Source organism: Podarcis melisellensis, assembly GCF_964234715.1.
Source record: "Podarcis melisellensis genome assembly, chromosome: 9".
NCBI lineage: Eukaryota > Metazoa > Chordata > Lepidosauria > Squamata > Lacertidae > Podarcis > Podarcis melisellensis.
Genome location: NC_138541.1, coordinates 40831964 through 40852763, shown reverse-complemented (window position 1 = coordinate 40852763; position 20800 = coordinate 40831964). Strand labels below are relative to the sequence as shown.

Below are 20800 nucleotides of genomic sequence, written 5' to 3'. Positions count from 1 at the left end.
ATATATTTATACCTTACCCATTTGGCTGGGTTTCCCCAGCCACTCTGGGCGGTTCCCAATAAAATATTAAAAGCACAATAAAACATCAAACATAAAAAACTTCCCTAAACAGGGCTGCCTTCAGATGTATTCTAAAAGTCAGATAGTTGTTTATTTCATTGACATCTGATGGGAAGGCGTTCCACGGGGCAGGCGCCACTACCGAGAAGGCCCTCTGCCTGGTTCCCTGTAACTTCACTTCTCACAGTGAGTGAACCGCCAGAAGGCCCTCAGCACTGGACCTTAGTGTTTGGGCTGAATGATGGGGGTGGAGATGCTCCTTCAGGTATGCTGGGCCGAGGCCATTTAGAGCTTTAAATGTCAGCACCAACACTTTGAATTGTGCTCAGAAATGTACTGGGAGCCTATGTAGGTCTTTCAGGACTGGTGTTATATGGTCTCGGTATTTGCCATCTCAGGAGTTTCCCCAGCCCAAACAGCCACGAGCTAAAAAGCAGTAGTTTTCAGCAGGAAACATTTGCATCCACCCAGATTTGTCCTTTGAAGTCAAGCCTCCATGCAGCTTATATTTCCTAGGCAAAATAGCATATTTTGGAAAAGGAACTACAACTCCCTACCCCCCACCCCAATGCAAGGGTAGGATGGGTCTCTTAAGATAGATGTGCGGATGAAGGCTACAGCTACAGGGTCTGCTATCATGCTTTAGTGTTGAGTATGATCAAATCCACCTCCTTACATTGTTGGTAGTAAGCTGAAGCAATAGGAGTGGCTGGGGGAACCCAGCCAGATGGGCGGGGTATAAATAATACACAAATCCAGCATAGAGCAGCATGGATCTATAACTAGAGGACATTCTATTTACCCAGGACTAGTGTGGAAGGAATTTGCCATCACAGCTCCTCCCAAATGTTACCCACTCCAGAGGTTGAAAATCACTTAACTCCAGCAACAGAATTGCTGTTTCTATATGATTGATTCCCACCCTGTTTTGGTGATATAGGATATAGGTTGGATGACATCAGAGGGGCATTTTACTTAGATAATTCCATACATCATACATTCTATAGATTATGCTTTTCTCTCTTTGTATTATATGATTACCTCCCTTTTCTGTGGTATAATGGATTTCCACATTTATTTCTTTAAACTTGGAGACATCACCTTGCCGACAAAGGTCCATATAGTTAAAGCTATGGTTTTCCCAGTAGTGATGTATAGAAGTGAGAGCTGGACCATAAAGAAGGCTGATCGCCAAAGAATTGATGCTTTTGAATTATGGTGCTGGAGGAGACTCTTGCGAGTCCCAAGGACTGCAAGAAGATCAAACCTATCCATTCTGAAGGAAATCAGCCCTGAGTGCTCACTGGAAGGACAGATCCTGAAGCTGAGGCTCCAATACTGTGGCCACCTCATGAGAAGAGAAGATTCCCTGGAAAAGACCCTGATGTTGGGAAAAATGGAGGTCACAAGGAGAAGGGGACGACAGAGGACGAGATGATTGGACAGTGTTCTCGAAGCCACAAACACAGGTCTGACCAAACTGCAGGAGGCAGTGGAAGACAGGAGTGCCTGGCGTGCTCTGGTCCATGGGGTCACGAAGAGTCAGACACGACTAAATGACTAAATAACAACAACAACCTTTGGGTCACAAGTGACTAATAAGTTAAATAAAAAAAAACTTACAATAACTACCTCTGCCACCCATGAGAGCATCAGCAGTGACAAGTGAAGTAAACAGTGAATGAACTAACTTTTTTGACCCTATGGGATCACAATATGAAATCTGATACATCCAGAGACTTTATGCACAGAACCTGGAAAATGAATTTTGCAGACACAAAGATTATCTGCTTCTTTGTGTCACAGATGATTTAAACATTATTCATGGGAATTCTTTTTATTTATTGTCTGCAGATACAACATGATTTATTGAAGCAAAGCGGACTATCATTTTGTTTTGCTTTTGCAGGACACATAGGATTTCCTTGCTTGTTAAAACTGATGAGAGAAAGACCACAAGATTCCATGAAACTGAATTTTAAAGAGCTGCTGAGAAACAGCACTTTACAGAGTTTGCCAAGAGCATCCCATGGATCAAAGCCATTAGATTAAGATACGTTTGTCCGTCGGTTGTCACTATAATGAAAAGATGTATCATCAGCCAACAAATGGGGAGTTTAAAGTTGCTTGTGCAACAGGAGTCTTCTAACTTCAGGTTTGAGTATCAGTCTACAGAAAATACCGGTAGTTCTTGACTGGAGATCGCTCATCCAAGAAGAAAAGCTTAACATTGTCTAGGCTGAGTTCCCAGATGATGAGATTTCCAGATCTTGAGATCTCTTTATCAATGGCAGCATTGATTCCAATGACATTTCAATTATGAATGGTGTTTTTATTTTATTTTTGCTATAATAATTTATTTGTTCCCATTTTTGTTCTATTATTCTTAGAATGATTTTAAAGAAAGAAATCATCTGGGTGATAAATTTAGCTAGTTAGGAAGTATGCATCTAATAATATACTTTTTTCCACAACACATGCAGCAGACTGGTAATTCTTGTCCAAAAATGTCACCTGTTTCTCTGACAGGGCCAAACTGTACATTAGGTTAAATGCACGATGAATACTTTAATACTTTACCAGGTTACGATTGCGTTCCTAAACTAGTCTAGCTTTTTAGTCAGTAAGTGAGCAGTAACTTTGAACTCTAAGGATATGGGGTATGTTGATTTGGAAAATATTAAGCAAAAAACAAGATTGTGTGAACTTTTATGGCTCTTCTACAGCAAAGAAAATAAGAAGTCTGCTTTCCTTTTCTTCATCTTTATAATTTTGAAAAATTTGCAAATACTGGTTTAGTAAATATTGCCCAATGGATTCAGATACTGGTATGTCTCATATGCTAGGTGACTCCTGTAGGTCTGGCTGGGTTGGACATGCATGTGTGACCTGGCCCCCTACAACATTTTATTTTATTTTTAAATAAACTGTCTTCTCAAAAAAAAACAACCCACCAAGTTGGCATACAACAAAATATGCAATGCAAGAAAACATCAAGTACCATGAAAACAACACAAAATAATCACAAAAAGACTGGCTGATCTTGAAAATGTGTAAAACAACAACAACCCCGCAACAGGCCTATCAGTATAAAAAAAGTATTCAAGAGACATCTGAAAATAAGTAGCAAGGACACCAGCTAGAAGAGTACTCTACAATGTGGAAACAACAAGACTAAATGAACAACTTCTGGTTGGAGCCAGATGGGCTTCTAAAACACAGAGGACAGCTATTAGCACTCCTCCGGATGATCTCAGTGGTTGAGCTGAGATATAAGGGCTTAGGTCCTTAAGGTATCATTGATACAAGGTGTTCAGGGCTTTGTGTGTTAGTGCAAGAGCCTTGAATCTAGCCTGGTAGGACATAAGCAGGCCGTGCAGATATCTTAGCAGAAGTGTCACATGCTGTTGGCCACCTGCCTTCATCAGTGGTCTAGTCGCTGCATTCTGCACTAGCTGGAGCTACTGGACCAGGCCAAAGGGCAACTCTATACAGAGTGCACTGCAGAAACCTAGTATTGAGAGTAACAATGCAGGGATTACTCTGGCTGGGCTATCACAGTTCAGGAACATCCATAGTTGGCATAACACTCCTAAGCACTCCTAGTCACAAAGGTCCCCTAGGCTCTTCTCTGCCAGAACCTCTGCATTCAGGATTGTGACACTGCTTTTGTGGAACTCCCTCTTGACTGAGTTCAGACAGCAGCACCCCCCTCCCCCGCTGAACTTCAGCCACTTGACACAGACCTTTTGATTCCAAGGGCATTTTAATGAGTTTTCTTTTTGACTTTATCTACTACGGTATTTGCTTTTTCTTATGCTCAGAAACTTTGGTGATTATTAGTTGGCATCCATCTGTCTCAGGAGATAATGGAAGAGTGTGCCTTTGGGAGAGATGTCAAACCATTGGAGAGTTACAGCACCTGCTGTGGCTGTAGAGACCGATACAAAAGAAACATGTTTTGTTACAGCTTGGGTGGATGAAGGCACTGGGTTATGCTGATGCAGGTGTAGCTTGGTGTTTCCTCTTTTCATGCTTCTCCCAGTGGTCGTTCCTCCTCTGGTCACTGCTGTGGATACATGACCTGATTGTCTCCAGGTGCTGTGCTCATCTGCAATGGATTCCCACACAGTGGAGTGGGGTTAACGTTGTCAGCCTTCATGACACATTTGCAGACATCTTTGTAACAAAGAGTTGATCTGCCAGTGGGCCAGACAACAATACAATACCAGAAATATTCCAGCAAAAAGGGGGGGGGAGTGGTGCCCTCACCTGCATTCTCAAAGTTAGGCTCTCCAAGGAGAGACATACTTTGGCATAGCCCTTTCAAGGACAACCTAATGGGGTTGGCCAGCCAGTGGTGGCCCACTGAGTCACAGTATCTCTGTTTTTATGGTAATACCTATTGATATTGCAAGGACACGGGTGGCGCTGTGGGTTAAACCACATAGCCTAGGACTTCCCAATCAGAAGGTCGGTGGTTCAAATCCCCGCGACGGGGTGAGCTCCCATTGCTCGGTCCCTGCTCCTGCCAACATAGCAGTTCGAAAGCACGTCAAAGTGCAAGTAGACAAATAGGTACCGCTCCGGTGGGAAGGTAAACAGCGTTTCCATGCGCTGCTCTGGTTCGCCAGAAGTGGCTTAGTCATGCTGGCCATATGACCCAGAAGCTGTACGCCGGCTCCCTTGGCCGATAAAGCGAGATGAGTGCCGCAACCCCAGAGTTGGTCACGACTGGACCTAATGGTCAGGGGTCCCTTTACCTTTACCTTTTATTGATATTGCATTTAAACAAACAAACCAAAACTCTTGTACCAATTCTTGGCCCATTGCAAAGAACAGTATTAATGCAATTAGAGTTTTAGACAGGTTCAGGCCCTCATTCCCTTCCATCACTATGATGACTATGGCTACAGAGCAAGCCTTGACCAGCACTGACCAGCACACGATAACCCATTTTTTGTGTGTATGTTTTGTTCTGTTTTAAAGTAACACTTCAGAAGACAGAAGCAGCTTTGTTGCCTTTTGACCTAAAGTGTCTCCTGACTCTTGAGCTTTCATAATCTATGGTAAATTTCCTGCCTACCTGCCACAGACATCTGATTGCTGCTTTTCCACACATCAGAAATGTAATGAAATTCCTGCCCTGAATAACTGACAATATGATGGTGGTGAAACAGAGGACGAGAACAAGCTATTGTTGAGGCTGGAAGTGTCTGCAGCCAAGAATAACAAGGATCCCTCTGGTGCCACTTCTTTCATCAACATTCTTATTCCTTTCTATTGTATGCCACTGTGCCAGGAATGTATTATGAACTGAAAGCAACCAAATAACAAATATATATATGTAGAGAGAGAGAGCGCTCACCAACTCAAACTTCCAAATGTCAGGCAAGGCTTTCCTCTGATGACACATGTGAACAAAGAATAAAACAAGACACTCTATAACAATGTCTATATACTGCTCCCCCCCTTAAAAATGGTTTTCACCAAAGCATCTAACAATCTTAAAAGGTTTCATGTGTCAGCCTTTATACAAACGTAAAATTTAATTTCAAACTTCATTTAATCCTAAGAATCGATCGCAAGCTGCCATCACAAGCCTATTTCTCAGGGAGATATTAGCTTAGTAATGACCTTCCAACGCACAAGAAACTAAAGAGACTGTGAGAGCTTGTTTGATCTTCACCCAGACAGTCTGAGACAGAAAATTCCCATCCATTCTTAACAGAAACAAGAGCAGGCTTTTTTCTTCAGATGTATTTTAAAGCACAAAGCAGAGTTGATTAGGCCTTTCCACAGTTTCTCAAGTACTAGAAGTCAATAAATAACAGCAATCCATATTTGTTCCTAAAAGTGGAATGTTTAAGCTTTCAAGTTCAACTTATATAGCCAGCTAATTCACTGGTTCTGAATCTTTGCAGTGCATACCCTTGTGCCTAGCTGTCCTCTTTGCTGAATTGAACAGGGAAGCCATTAAGGTCAGGAAGCTCTCTGGTTGCACCAGAACACTCACAAGGAACTGTTGGATCATGGTTACTCTGTGTCTCTAACCATGACACCTGGGTAAGAAAGCAGACTTTGGCTTTCCATTGGCTGAATTGTGGAACTTTTAACTGGCCCTAGCCCTAACTGGCTCTGTTAAACATGGGTAAGAATTTCCTTGGCCAAATTAGTAAAGAGCATGATAATGGCAAAGCTTACTCATCCACCTGTTGCTTTCAGGCAATGAAGGAAAGGATGAGGTCTCAAGCTGAAGATGCTGTTGCTGGTTTATAAAAATGCCGAAGAACTACACATCTAGTGATAGGTAGGGTCTAAATGCAATGCATCTTGTATTGCCTAAATTGTCCCTCTCAAAAAAATGCAAAAATCTTTTTTTCTTTTCTTCCTAGTTTAGGGCATACCTAGGTTAGTTAAGTAAAAGTGGAAAAGGCATGGCAGGAAGGACAGGGCTGACCTGGAAGGTAGACAAAAAGCTAAGGAAGAAAAGCAGAGTAGGTAACTGGAAGGGGAACTGAAAGAGTTTGTAGGTGCTTTATGCCAGCACTGTGTACCTGCTACGAGCTCTGCTTAGCAAGCAACCAGGTCTCTGGCTAGTCACAAAATCTTTAAAAACTTCCCAGCTCTGCCTGCTTATCCTTATTTTTGTGGACAAGCTCTCTGCAAAGAAACCAAATGAAACAAACCCCAGACTTTCAATAAACTGGGTGGGTACAAACATATAGACTGGTTTTGATTTATGCTCAGTAATACATGTTTGCATCTGTGTAGTGTCCTGTATGACACTTGTGGTAGAAGCCACATCTCAGTGTTGGGGAAAAGGAAGCCAGACAGTGTGACTCTGTGTGTGAATGTAAGAGTGTTGGTTACAGTCACAGCCTATGTGAGTGCAAAAGCTTTCAGTGGGGCTTGCTTCCACGTAAGCACACACAGGATTGCCATCACCCCATCACTGTCAGATTCTCAGCAGTTGTGCTTAACTTTGCAAAGAAGTCATTTTCATTTGTCCACGACATCATTTGCAAAGATGGCAGCAACTGCTGAGGTGTGCACCAGGGTGAGGGGAGGACCACAGAAGTAGCTTCTCTTTCTTCTTCCACTTGGACTACTGGTCACCATTATGTGCAGTTAAATTAAAATCAATGTGGCTTACTTTCCAGTAAACTCACATAGGGCAAAGGTCATACTCATGTACACAGCAATAAGACTCATTGGCATCCAGTGGAAGTTACCTCCAAGTAAGCATGTGCAGGGTTGAATGAGCCTCTATCATCACTAGAGAGACAGGAGATTTGGGGTGAGAAGGTTGGAGAGGGAGAAAAAAGAACAGAGTTTACCATGCATTGCAAAATCCCAAAACATGCAAGGAGTTCTTATGCAAATGAAGACACTTCCTTCACCTGCTGGAAAGAGTTACAGCTTATTATTTATAATTTATCTTGGCTACAGAAACTTCTAATAAAGTTTTTCATTTCGTAGTCATGGAATGGACATGAAGCTACACAGGAGTCTAACAATTCCCAGGTGTACATTCAAAGTTCACAGGATATAAGAAGAGTGCAATTTTCTTCGTAGGCTTTTGTTAGCTTCGTTTCCGTAGCCTCCATGTGAAAAGTGACTGACAAAAGAATGGAAAACTTGACAGTAGGGCAAAATATCTGATTTATTTATTTGCTGGTTCTTTGTTGAAACACGAATAGATTTGATAAAAGAGGAAACATTGCAGAAGACAAAAAGGCCGGTTTTATTTGATTTATACACCACCGTTCAACAGGTTCCCTGGGCACATTACAAAAGGATAAAAATTATAATAAAACACAGCAATATAAATGAACCGTATCAAAGAAGTCAACACAATTAAAAAGAAACACCAAGCAGTAAAATAGCATAAAACTAGGACTGTACATCAAATTTGGGGCTTGATCTATAACTTTGGAGTGGCCTTGATCTGACTCAAACTCAACTTGGACTCAGGCCATGAACTCAATCTGAGGTCTTGCACAGTGTTTAATTAGGGTTTTAAACTGTAATTAAATATGTGGTTGAGGGAGCAGGTAAGAGGTGCATGCAAACAGAAGTAGATTCAGGCCTCCTTCCTCCTTTCCTTGCCACCTGACCACGTTCCTTTTGACAGGGCTGGGTGGCTTTAAGTGGACCTGATCAAACCCAGGGATTCCTCAACTCTCTCCAGCTGATTATCGGTTCAGCTGGGGAATCCAGTATTTGGCTGGAGCCCAAGCACAGTCCAACTTAAAACCAGTCTGGGTCTAAGGTTATAAGGAAATAAGCTTTCGGAGCCACTGATCTTGAGAGAATAAAGTAAACAAAGAATGAAAGCATTATACATACTTATTGAAGATTCTGAAAGAAAAATCTGACCTCCAAAACATGCACACTGGAATATCGTGTCATACCAGTTACAAAAATTATGCCATTTATTCATTTGCAGAGAGGTAGCTGTGCTAGTCTTTCACATCCAGAAAAAAGTCTTGCTTTGCCCTTAGTTAGCATCTCAAAGGCTAACAACTTTTTATACGTATACATTTATAAACTTTCATGAACCCATCCCTAATTTAGGTGCTGTTATGAGGTGTTTTTTATGTTTAACATTAGTATCTTCTAACACATCTAATTTCACAATGACTTGTTGTACAATGTCTTGTTTACAAACACAAACCACATTTTAAGAAAGTTTTTCACATGAGGACATTTAATCATAGGTTAATTTAATATGCTGTAAGCTATTTTCTTCAAGAAATATGCGATAGATGGCAGATACTCAAACCTAGGGCCAGGAGAGGGCACCACATCTGTGTTCTCGGACCTTTACAACATCATTACTGGCTCATAATGCTAGAGAAAAGAAGTTATGGGGCATCATGCACAGTGGCTAATATTTAGATATTACTCATATTGCCATTTAAAATTGTTCCTATGCATGCCAAGTCTAGCCTGAAGCAAGTTTTTATGATGTTGGTTATAAACTCCTGAAAAACTAGATTTATATTGGAAATGCTAACAATCTGAACTCATATTGGACACAGCTGCTGCTACTTCCAGACCTGCCAGTTATCCAGGTTTCACATAGAAATGACTTACTATTTGCAAGGAAGTCACAGGAATTTTAGAGACAGATGGTGGCTATTTATTGGGTTGGGTGGTTATTAAGTGCTACAACAACTATTAAATGCTACCTACTTCTGTTCAAACAGGGAACACAGGCTCAATTCTGAATTCGCACCATATTACTCTTCATATAACCCTGGGGCGTCTTAGCATGATTAAAGGAAACACAACCCTATAAAACATTAGCCTTACCATATCTCTGCAAGTCTCTTTGAAGAGACTATTCCATATATTTATCTTCTACATAAATGAATGAGAAAGGCTTGCATTTGCCATTTTAAGCAAAAAAAGAAGGGAAGATATACTCCCTGTAACTACCACTCAGGGATATATCTAAAACACACTTCTTAAACGTTCACAAATTGGCATGGGCTGTATGGATACATGGCTTGTAACTAGTAATGCCACAGTATTGCTGTGATCCTAGTACAATCACATTCTAATGGGGATGAATGAATCTATCAATTTTGACTTCTCATTTTATCTATCATAGCTTCAAATTGCCCCATTTCTACACCACTGTGTGAACTTAAAATTTACAAAAGTCCTGAAAATTTGTATGCCTTTCTGTGTGCATTTCCTCCTAATATATACATTTTTGCAACTGCAAATGCATCATATTTTTACTATTATTCTTAATTTTGTGCACACTTTCCCATGTTGGAGAAATACACCAGAAAATTCAGACAACTGTGAATTTCAAAGGATAGCTGGCTTTCGGATTGTGTATTGATTCAGAAAATGCAAATCAGGTAGGTTGGCTTTCAGATGTGAACTGAATAAGTTCCTCTTCTATCCTGGCATTCTACTCAGCACTAACAAGAGATGCAAAAGCTGGAGGATAAATTGCATTTTCCCAGGGTCAGCATATTGAGATTTAAGCAATGAGAAAATGTGATTTCCTTGCAGCAATAGCCTTTCCCTGGAAAAGGGCAGCTGTCTTCTTTACGACAATGAGTCCCACCAGTGCCAGGATTTCCACTTGCACAATGGGGCTTTCCTCCGTCCATATGCACCCCCATGTCTGCCCCAAATCAGCCCCCAAGGGTTGAAGGAACTCTTAGAACAGGTTTAGGAGGCACATGGCATAGGAGAGGGGGAGAATGTACAAGCAGAATTCCCTGCCCTGATGGAATGTTTACCTTAGCACAATGCTGAATTACACCCATCATATTAATAAGATGGTCTCGGCTGAGGTGCCGGGCAGTTCATGCATTCAAGTCATGTACTCATGCAGTGTGGAAAGTCTCTAGAAAAAAACCTTTTCCTTGGGGGGTGGAGGTGGGCATTCCCATGCTTACTCTCTGAGGCTAAGCCATGAAGAGTGCACAGTTAATGCGGGATCCTATCACCCACTCAAGCTAATGGATGGTCAAGGATGGACTGAAGTTCCCAGCCATCTGGACTGGAAGGACCTGAAGTGGTGAGACAGTGTACACAATCTCCCAAATTAGAGCCATCTGGACCTGACCTAACACAGAGAACATATATCTTCTTATTCTCATTCTTATTAATCCCACATGTCTACAAGCCAGTGTTTTCTGCATTCTTTCACAATGGTGTTTCATTTCAGTTGAAAGATTTTACCTTTGCTGCTCCCGTTATAAATAAGCAAATGTCCTCTCCAACTCGCAAAGAATCAATCAGGTTCTCTCCAAATGTCCCTTGAATTATCATTTTGGGACATGGACATGGTAATCTGACAGCAGGTTCACATAAATCATAGATCCTTTGATTGTTTATGCTGCAGATCTCTGAAAACAGATCCACCTTTTCCAACCTCAGATCTAGAAACTATTCTAGCCCTATGTGCTGAATTTCCACAAACATCCATTGTTGGCAGGGCTCCTTTAACCCAGCAGAAATTATTTGGATCTTGAAGATGTCAGTTCTACTTCTACTGACAGAATGGAAGATATTCGCAGGCAAATATGGTATTCAAGCAAGCAGTTCTTGGCAATTGAAAATATCAGATATTGTCTTATTGTGCTTTTATAAATTCCTTTTCCATATAGCTTCCAAATGACTGGATGGAAAAAAACAACAACCCACTTTTGTTAATAGCATGGGAAAGAGGTCTTGAAATATCAAAGCTGCTAGTGAAAGAATATATATTTTCCAGATATACTGCATCAAATGAGACAGGATAACTACAAAACCCAGGACATAAATGTGGGGCACCTCTGGGGTATATATGGAAAAATGCTGCTCCATTCTGTCATTAAAATTGAAGAATTATAGTTATCGCTGATATTAAAAAGAAAACTCTAGCAGTTCCAGTGGCTACAGAACTCCCACCCAGTTTCTGCAGAAAGTTGGAAATATTTTACTACAAAGGTTTTATAGTGCATGCCTGGATGGGTCTCCTCATTCCTTTTTCAAATGCAATTGGGGAAAAAGATAAGGGGGAAGAAATAGATAGCGCAGTGTGTTACTGGATATTGTGACAGCTGGCAAAACAAGCATCTTAGGGAAGAGTTGGTACATGCACCAAGGGAGATGGTTTGGGCAGCCAAAGATATGTTAGACAGAGTTAAATGTCCTAGTTTTGAATACATCTCAGCCAAACTGGAAGTGGTGGTGTGAATATTGTTATGCAGTTTTACTTTTTACTCAACTATTTTTTATTTACGTTATTAATTATTCAACTAATTTGTCATAAGTTTTTTATTCAGCTTGTGTACACCAGAGAGCAGTGTAATATTGTGGTGAGCTACAAATTAGGAAGCCATGGTTCAAATGGGGCCTTTGCCATTTGCTTATTAATACTGCAATCCCATGCATGCCATCTCAAACAGAAGTAAGTCCAACTGACTTCAATGGTACTTACTATAAGTAAATGTGTGTACTGGATTGCAGTCTAAGGTACATATACTAACAAAGCAATCCTAAGGATAGGAAGCTGGCAGAACTTGCACTGGCCAAAGATAACCTGATATATTACCCCTATTCCAAACTCTGTTCTGGAGCCACTAGTTGAAGAAGTGAAGTGGGGGGGGGGCGGACACACCGCCCCCGGCAGTACGATCCTAGTGGGATGCCATCGTGGCTGCCCCCCCCCCCACGCTCCTGCCTGCTCTCCACCCCCCAGTGCTGGAGCATGAAGCTCTGCCACTGTCTGGAGCACTCTAAAAGGTGTTGCTCTAACACTTTTTAGGGGAAAATGACATTTCAGTTCCGCAACTGACCACAATGACATATTTTCAGTCTTAAACTTCATTTCCCTCATTTGTAATTGGGGACCCTCCAAGCAGTGGTGATGCTATGGGTGGCGCTATGGTCTAAACCACAGAGCCTAGGGCTTGCCGATCGGAATGTCAGAGGTTCAAATCCCCATTACGGGGTGAGCTCCCGTTGCTCGGTCTCAGCTCCTGCCAACCTAGCAGTTTGAAAGCACGTCAAGTGCAAGCAGATAAATAGGTACCGCTCCGGTGGGAAGGTAAACAGCGTTTCTGTGCGCTGCTCTGGTTCGCCAGAAGTGGCTTAGTCATGCTGGCCACATGACCTGGAAGCTGTCTGCGGACAAACGCTGGCTCCCTTGGCCAGTAAAGTGAGATGAGCGCTGCAATCCCAGAGTTGCCCACGACTGGACTTAACGATCAGGGGTCCCTTTAAGCTTACCAAGGAATGTGGGCACCCATGTATATGGAATTAACTCATTTCTTATATTGTGCTACCTTTTGCAAATGTAACAAATCTTCGCCAGTCTTAAGAGTCGAGGCTGCTTGAAACATTACTCATTTGACCCATGTAAAGGCACCATAAATAATTTCTTTGATGAAAAAAATGTCTATTTGCAAGTCAGACATTCTTTCTGGCTTGTTGATATTCCAAGTCTGACTGGCAAATAGACATGGATATAAATCCTGCCAGCATTTTGTTTATACCACTCCATACCGGCAGCATTCTTTTGCATAAAGGTAACAGAATAGCTAACAAGAAGAACTGGACAATTTTAAAAGGTGGCACAACTATGGTATCCAAGCAGGTCTGCACCTGATTGGGATATTGCCTGAGGAAACCTATACAGATGTGTGTGAGTCCCATGGTAGAAATGTGGGATAACAGTCACAACTGCAACCATTAGGAATGGGCAAGCAGTCTGTAACTTGCTCTTTCCTCCAAAATCAATGGGGCCCTTTGAACTTTCAAGATCTCAGCTGCATACTACCTTTTGCACATCTCTTTCTCTCTCTCTCTGTGTGTATGTGTTTGTGTGTTCCTGTGGTTAGAGCAAATTTGGTAGCAACTAATTGAAATTTGTATTTTAAAAAAGGATGAGAGAGCCCCTCGCCCTTTAGGTAACTAATATTGCTAGTCTTATTTATACCCAAGAATCATGGGAGTGAACTAAAAACTCAGCAATCTCCAGCAACAGTGGTGGATCTTGGGGTCTCAAATTTCAGCGGTGTCCAAAATTTGGCTCCCCCTCTGCCTTTCAGGCTCCATTGTAAATTGTTGTTGTGGCATCCTTGAGGCTCCACACCCAGTGTGACCGAACCAGTCGTGCTCCCCTAAATCCACCTCTGCCAGCAGGAAAGCAGGAGGTCATGGAGACCAATTAGTCCTCTCTTGTCTTCTTTGTAGCCTCATGCCAACTGGTGCCACTGTTACCTTTGCTAAGGAGAGTTCTTCCTCTTGGGGAGGGGAATGCAGCTAGCAGAGGGCTTGGAGATGGGAGTCAAATTGAGGTAGGGGTAACAGACCTAATGAAGCCTTATGGGTTGCACAGGTACAGGTTTTGCTTCAGAAAGGATGTCAAATCCTAAGTGACAGAGTCTAGCGGGAAGCAAAGGAAATTGGGTGAAGCAAAATTAAAAGGGTATAAGTGGAGGGCAGTGCAAGTTCACAGGGAGGGGAGAATTCATGAGAAGCGGAGGAGAATCTCTCACATCCTTTGCTTGTTAAAAAAAATGTCCTGAAAGGGGCCACTTCATGGAATCCAACTTCTCCCTCACCTGACCTAATTCCAAGCTTTTAACAATTAATCTGGTGCTATCTTTATAAGAAGATTGGGCTATTAACAGGCTCAGCGAACTACAAGATTCTTCCCTGATAGATTAATAGACCAGGCAAGTTCAGACTTGTCCTAGTGGTAATACACATTCACTGAATCGAGTTGCCAATAAACATCTGGAGGCACTGATACTGTCTGGGGTTATGAGAAACATAAACCAGAAGTAAGCAGTAGTTAGTCATATGCATCTTGACCTATTAGAAACTGAAGCAACTTTGGCCACTGAAAGGCACAAATTTATAGAGGATTTTATGTAACTCTGACAACTTAATATATTCCTAACTCTACATGACAGGCCCTCCAAATACATATTAGAAACAGCCTCTCTTGATGCAATATTGTAGAAGAAAGAGTTAAAGCTAAGTTAGTTTCTTTAATCTGCAGGACATGACTACATAAGGATTTAATGTGAAGTACATATTAAATAAACAACCTTAGGTAATACAGCTTAATTTTAGAACTTCCCTCCGTGCTAAAGATGATGTTGAGACATTGCTTCTGCCCCAGAAGTCTCTTACAGTTTCTTTGTGGCTTGTTTCTTTCAAAGCCATAGCGGATTGACTTTACCTTCCAGCACCACAAACTGAAACTGATCGTATTTAAAACTTTATATATTAAGAATGGAAAAAGCAGACAAAAGCAGCAGGCTTTTGAATCTACACATACTTTATAGAAGCTAATCCAGATGGTTCAAATTATCAAATGATGTAAATTGGTATAATCCTTAGTGGGATTGTTCTACTGAAAATGCACATTCTAAAACAGAACGAGCTTTCTATTGTAGATTATTATTCTTTTTTAAAAAAATGAAGATAAACTTATTGAAACCATACTGTCCTAAAATAGTCTGGCAGCTTACATTTACTAATAATTTATGATCATATACATTTTTTACTTAGGAACAGCACATTCCTTTTTTATTTCTGACTCTGGGAGTGACAGCTAGTATCCTATATAATACCTAGGACCTGGGCTCGTCTACTATATAAATTATACACTAGTATTAGACTGAAACGAATTGCTGTTGGAACATACTTGGCAGGAATGTATAATTAAATTTTATTGCCTTTGCTAAAAAGCATCTATACCTGATTTACAAACTCTTTAGATCACAGTTAAGGTTGGTTTATTTATTACAGGTTGCATATTTAAACTCTGTGTAGGATATATTCCTAATGGCCCACATGTATGAACATACTTTTGTTTTCATTACTCTTTAACTGTGATTATTTCACAACTGTATATCAAATAATAAAACTGTAATAATATATTAATGCAATGCACATTGGTATAACAGAAGCAGAGAGGGTGGCTGTTGGATTGCAAGTATCAAAATGTTGCCGTTTTGGTTTTAGCTTATTGTGCTCTGCCAGCACACAGCAGTTGCCTCTTCTCGTACCCAATGTGGGACCTTGTTAACTTCACCGGCTGAAGGAGTTTCTCTTTGTAACTGGGATCCCTGGGTGCCAGTCCTGTTTGCTACAGCTGCTCCGCTGCTCCCAATAATTTCCTTGCATCTGAGATAATGAAAATATGTCATTCATTGCAATATTGTATTTATTTTGATGGTTCTGGAGTACTGCTTGCATGTACTGTATGCCTGTAAATGGACCCCTGACCATTAGGTCCAGTCGTGACCGACTCTGGGGTTGCGGCGCTCATCTCTCTTTACTGGCTGAGGGAGCTGGTGTACAACTTCCGGGTCATGTGGCCAGCATGACTAAGCCGCTTCTGGCGAACCAGAGCAGCGCACGGAAACGCCGTTTACCTTCCCGCTGGAGCGGTACCTATTTACCTACTTGCACTTTGATGTGCTTTTGAACTGCTAGGTTGGCAGGAGCTGGGGCAGAGCAACAGGAGCTCACCCCGTCACGGAGATTCGAACTGCCGACCTTCTGATCGGCAAATCCTAGGCTCTGTGGTTTAACCCACAGCGCCACCCATGTCCTTGTATGCCTTGTAGTAGCAAGTATATTGTGATGAACACATTCGTTGCACTCTGCTTGCCATATATTGTGTTTTTGTATGGTAGCTTGAACCCCTGCCCCCCCCCCCTATTTGTGTATGTTCCTATACAGTGGGTTCCTTATTTTTGTGCTTCAAGATTTTGTTTAAAGCAGACCTCACCAACCTGGTGTCATCTAGATGTTTTGGAATGACAGCTCTCATCAGCATGTGACGACAGTTCCAGTCCAAAACATCTGGAGGGCACCAGGTTGGAGAGGCTGGTTTACAGAGTAATTAGTAGGACTGGACTCATAACAGTGGAGCTTCAGACACTTGATTCAGAGGGAACTCAAATGAAATAATTCAGCCTGGCACTCAATCAATCCTTTACTTCTCCATTCTTACCCAAAATTACCTGGTGGCAGGTAGGGGGCTCCATTAGACCCTGGAACAGAGATGGGCAAAGCATAGCAGGCCTCTGGAAGTTTTCTATCAGGCTTTCGAGCAGCATCTTCCCCTTCCTCTAACTAGCCTTAAAGGTAAAGGTACCCCTGCCCGTACGGGCCAGTCTTGCCACACTCCAGGGTTGTGCACTCATCTCACTCTATAGGCCGGGAGCCAGCGCTGTCTGCAGACACTTCTGGGTCACGTGGTCAGCGTGACAAGCTGCATCTGGCGAGCCAGCGCAGCACACGGAACGCTGTTTAACTTCCTGCTGGTAAGCGGTCCCTATTTATCTACTTGCACCCGGAGGTGTTTTCGAACTGCTAGGTTGGCAGGCGCTGGGACCGAACGACAGGAGCATCCCGTGGGGATTCGAACCGCCAACCACGTGACCGGCAAGTCCTAGGCGCTGAGGTTTTACCCACAGCGCCACCCGCGTCCCTTCTAACTAGCCTTACTAGTCAACAATTTTTCACTGGTCTTGCTGGCCAATCCAAGAACTGCAGTTGCCAGTGTCCGCGAAAAGAGCAATTCCACAATCTGTGACTTCTATTGTCACCTCAGCAATCTTAAGGGGCAATGATGGCCAACAGAGCAGTGGGGCGAGATTTCATACAAAGGGCCAAACTGTACTACATAGGCTGAGATTTGATCTTGGCTTAAATCAGGGCTTCCCCCCAGGGGGAACTCACAGGAACTCACTTCCGGCTCCTCTCAAGTGGGTTATGGGACCTCTCAGGTGAGCACCATTGAACGAGGGGGGTGTTCATGGTGAGTTGCAGCATCTCTTTTTCTAGAAAAACAGCACTGGCTTAAATACGTTTTAGCAAATCCATAGCAAACCCAGAGTTTCTCACTTCAGACATTAACAGGGAACTCTGGATTGAACAAACCAGGACTAGAATTGCCTTTTCACCAAGGAGGTTACGGTGGTTTCCCTGGTTTCCCCAACCTCACAACAACTCTGTCAGATTAGTCTGACAGATAGTAACTGGCCCAAGGTCACCCAGGGAACTTCAGGACCCAAAGGAGAGCAGGGTTCACACACCCACACACACCAATCCTAGTATGTGAAAAGAGCTGGGGAGGAGCAAAGAGGGGTGAGGACAGTGTGTGTTGGTGGAAAAGCTCACACCAAACCATAGTTTACCAAGTCAGCTTTGTTAAGTGCAAGAGAGCCCACTGAGCTGAACTTGACGTGGGGGGGGGGACTTCTACCATGCCCCCTCCTTTTCCCTTTGCTTCGAAACATTCCCCCTGTTTGGATAAGGAAGCTAAACCGAGTGGCCATTCTAATAGTTGATTTCTAAAAAGGAAGATGCGAGGGTACATGGAAGCTCCTAACCTCCGATGCGGGGAGGGTGGGATTGCGGCTGGAGAAAATGCACTCTGCGTACGCACAGAGACACAGCGCTCCTGCGCAGCTTCAGAAACAGCAGAAGCAGCAGTCAGCGGTGGAACCCTTGGCCCAAGAACGCGCCTTATCATCCGCGGCTCTTTCCTCCTTTACAGCACCTGTTCTTACGCGGCCAGTTGGCAGCCGTCGAGAAAGAGGGGGCGCGCACGGGAGTCCAGCAGCAGCTCGCTTGAACTTTGCACGACTTTTCGGTTGCTGGTGCCGCCGCCGCCTGCTGAACAAGAGCGAACGTCACCCTGCGCCGCAGCCGGGCACGCCTGACTGACTGGCCGCTCCTGCCTGGGCTTCCTGCGCGCTCCTGCTGCTGCTGTTGCGGCGGTGGCGGCGGGAGGCGGGGGGAGGATTCCTTCTCGCCACAACCACCTTTTCCCGCCAGACCTGGAGGAGGAAGAGGAGGAGGAGGAGGCGACAGCGGGGCAGGTTGGGGCCGCCAGCTGCGAGTGGAGGGGAAGAAAGGAGGATCTTTGGGTAGTTCGAAGGAGACTCCAGAACTGGCCTGTGATAAGACCATAGAAGGCTCTGCGAGGAGGAGAGTTGGCGCGAGAAGGGAGGGCGCGCAAGAATTCGGGGTGGAGCAGACCAAGACGCCGCGCGCGCTCTCGTGTCTGTGTGTGTGTGCGCGCGCGTGTGTGTGACAGAAAGTAGCTCTGAGGTTAAAAGAAAGAAAGGAAAAGGTTGCTTTTGAGGGGACTTTCGCGGTTTTTTTTTTCAACTCCTTCCAAGCAAAACTTCTGGGGCGCAAAACTGAAACCAGGTGCTGCTCCTTGGGAAAGGCGAGCGGGGAGCCCGGAGTGAGTTTGCTGGCTCGCTCGCTCGCTTCCTCGCTTATCCTCCTTCTCTCCTTCCTCCCTCCCCCCTTCCCTGCCTGCCTGCCTGCCTGCCTGGGTCGTGGCTTGCTGCTCACTTTTATTTTCCTTTCCCACCCATTCCGAGCCTCCGCCCCCTCCCTCCTTCTCCTCGGGAGAGATGAGGGGGAAAGGCAGAAACACGTGAAGGCGAGGAGAGAAAAAACCCGGGACTCCCAGCCAGGGGGTGAAAGAAGCTGGCTCGCCTGGCAGCGTCGTGGCTGCTTAGTCGCGGGGAGAGAGAAAGAGGAGCCGAGAAGGTGGTGTGTGTGTGCGCGTGTGTGGTGTCCCCCTCCCCGCTTCCTTTCCTCCCAAAGGGAGCTCTTTTCCCCACCCCTTTCCCTCGGTTTGTTGGGTAGTTTCTTGTTCCCGAAGCTGACAGGTGCTCCTCCGATCCAGCCGTGCCTTCTGGCGCCCCCTTTTCTTCTTCTTCTGCTTCCCCCAGCAACTATTTTCCAGGATTGTCGCGTCCTCCTTGGGAAGCTGATTTGTGAACCTTAGAAGAAGGAGGAAAAGAAGGAGGAGGAGGAGGAGAAGGGGGGGGGGGTTGAACCCTGGAGACGCGGAGGGGAAAAGGCTGCCGAGGGAGAGAAAAGTTTTGGATGGGATTATGTGGAAACTACCCCGCTCTTCTCGGCTGCTCGAGCAGGCTCAGGGCTGCTGCTGCTGCTCCTTTCTCGCCAGCGCTGCAGGCTTCGCGGGCTGGTGGAGGTGGTGAAAGGGACCTGATCTCTCGGCAAGTGCCTGGCTTGCCTTGTGTGCCTGCGAAGAGCTTCAACCCCCCCAGCCTGCCAAATGCTCCTCTTCGGGTTCTTCTTGCTGACATCTGCCCTGGTCAGCCCAAGACAGGGAGCCCAAGGCGAGTCGAATCTCAGCAGCAAGTTCCAGTTCTCCAGCGCCAAGGAACAAAACGGTAAGGAAAACCCCACATCACCCGAGATCTCTCTCTTTTGCGTGCGTGTTTTTGTTGTGTCTAGAGAGAAGGCATAATAAGAGTGTAGTTGCAGCGAGCAACACACGCTGGGGGAGAAGGAGGAGTCGCCGGGGCAGGGAAGGTTTTGTTTTTGTTTTTTTGCATTCCCTTCTTCTTGCTGCTTCTGCAAAAAAGAGCCTCAGGGGTTGGGCTGTCGTGGAGCGGCTGGGTGACAACTTTTTAAAGGGCGCCTGTGTTTTCACGCTGGAAACAAGAAGCCCTCCCTACTGTTTCCAGCGAGGCTGTAAAGATCTCCTTTGAAACTCGCACACTGGGAGGGAAAACATCGCCCTATGCCAGAGTGAGCCTGGAAAGACTGAAGCCAAAATGAATGAGACTTGGCAGGTCTGACTTCACGGCGTGTTTGTCACTCCAGGAAACTTGTCAACCTCGTTAACTAGAGCAGGATAGGTAAAAAGGGCACCAATTAAGCGCTCTAGAAGATAGGGAACTTATTAACTCTTCCTCCCTCCCTCCCTCCTTGAAAGTGCTCTCTGTGAATTGGTTGGTGTGCCTGTTCTAATTACCTTTTTTTGCACACACACACCCCAATATGCCTCTGTATAGTGTGGGTTCCTGGAGAATGACCTCTTCCTTTGCACGTGCTGGAAACAAGCTAATCTGCTGCATAGGAAATGAGAGTAACTTTTTAAAGCTTTCAAGTGTACCTGAAATGTTTAGAAAACTCTCAAATGCAAGTTCCTTTGGGCTGGGGTTGAGCAGACCTGGAGAAAGGCTCCTTTCATAGAGAGGGGCACCTTCAGTGTGTGTAATTTGCTTAGCCTCCGAACTCCATATGATTTACATTATTCAGATTTTTGAAGGCCTTTCCCCCCTTGATCTTCTATTACAAAGCCATTTAAAGGAATACTTTGCAAACAGAAATGTTATATGCCATATGAAACCGCACCGCGAATGTAGGCTGCCTAAATTTAGGCTATTAAACACCCTGTTTTCCAGTGGTGTGT

The 20800-nt window shown here is 44.1% G+C and overlaps 1 protein-coding gene across 1 annotated transcript in view; it reads left to right on the top strand.

Moving 5' to 3' along the window:
- The first annotated feature begins 18357 nt into the window (after nt 1-18357).
- The window catches only part of PDGFC (platelet derived growth factor C), a 101410-nt gene continuing 98967 nt past the window's right edge, over nt 18358-20800 (top strand). Inside the window, exon 1 of the mRNA XM_081926199.1 lies at nt 18358-19772. Coding sequence (XP_081782325.1) covers nt 19655-19772 — 118 coding nt within the window. The 5' untranslated portion in view covers nt 18358-19654. The remainder of the gene's footprint in view (nt 19773-20800) is intronic.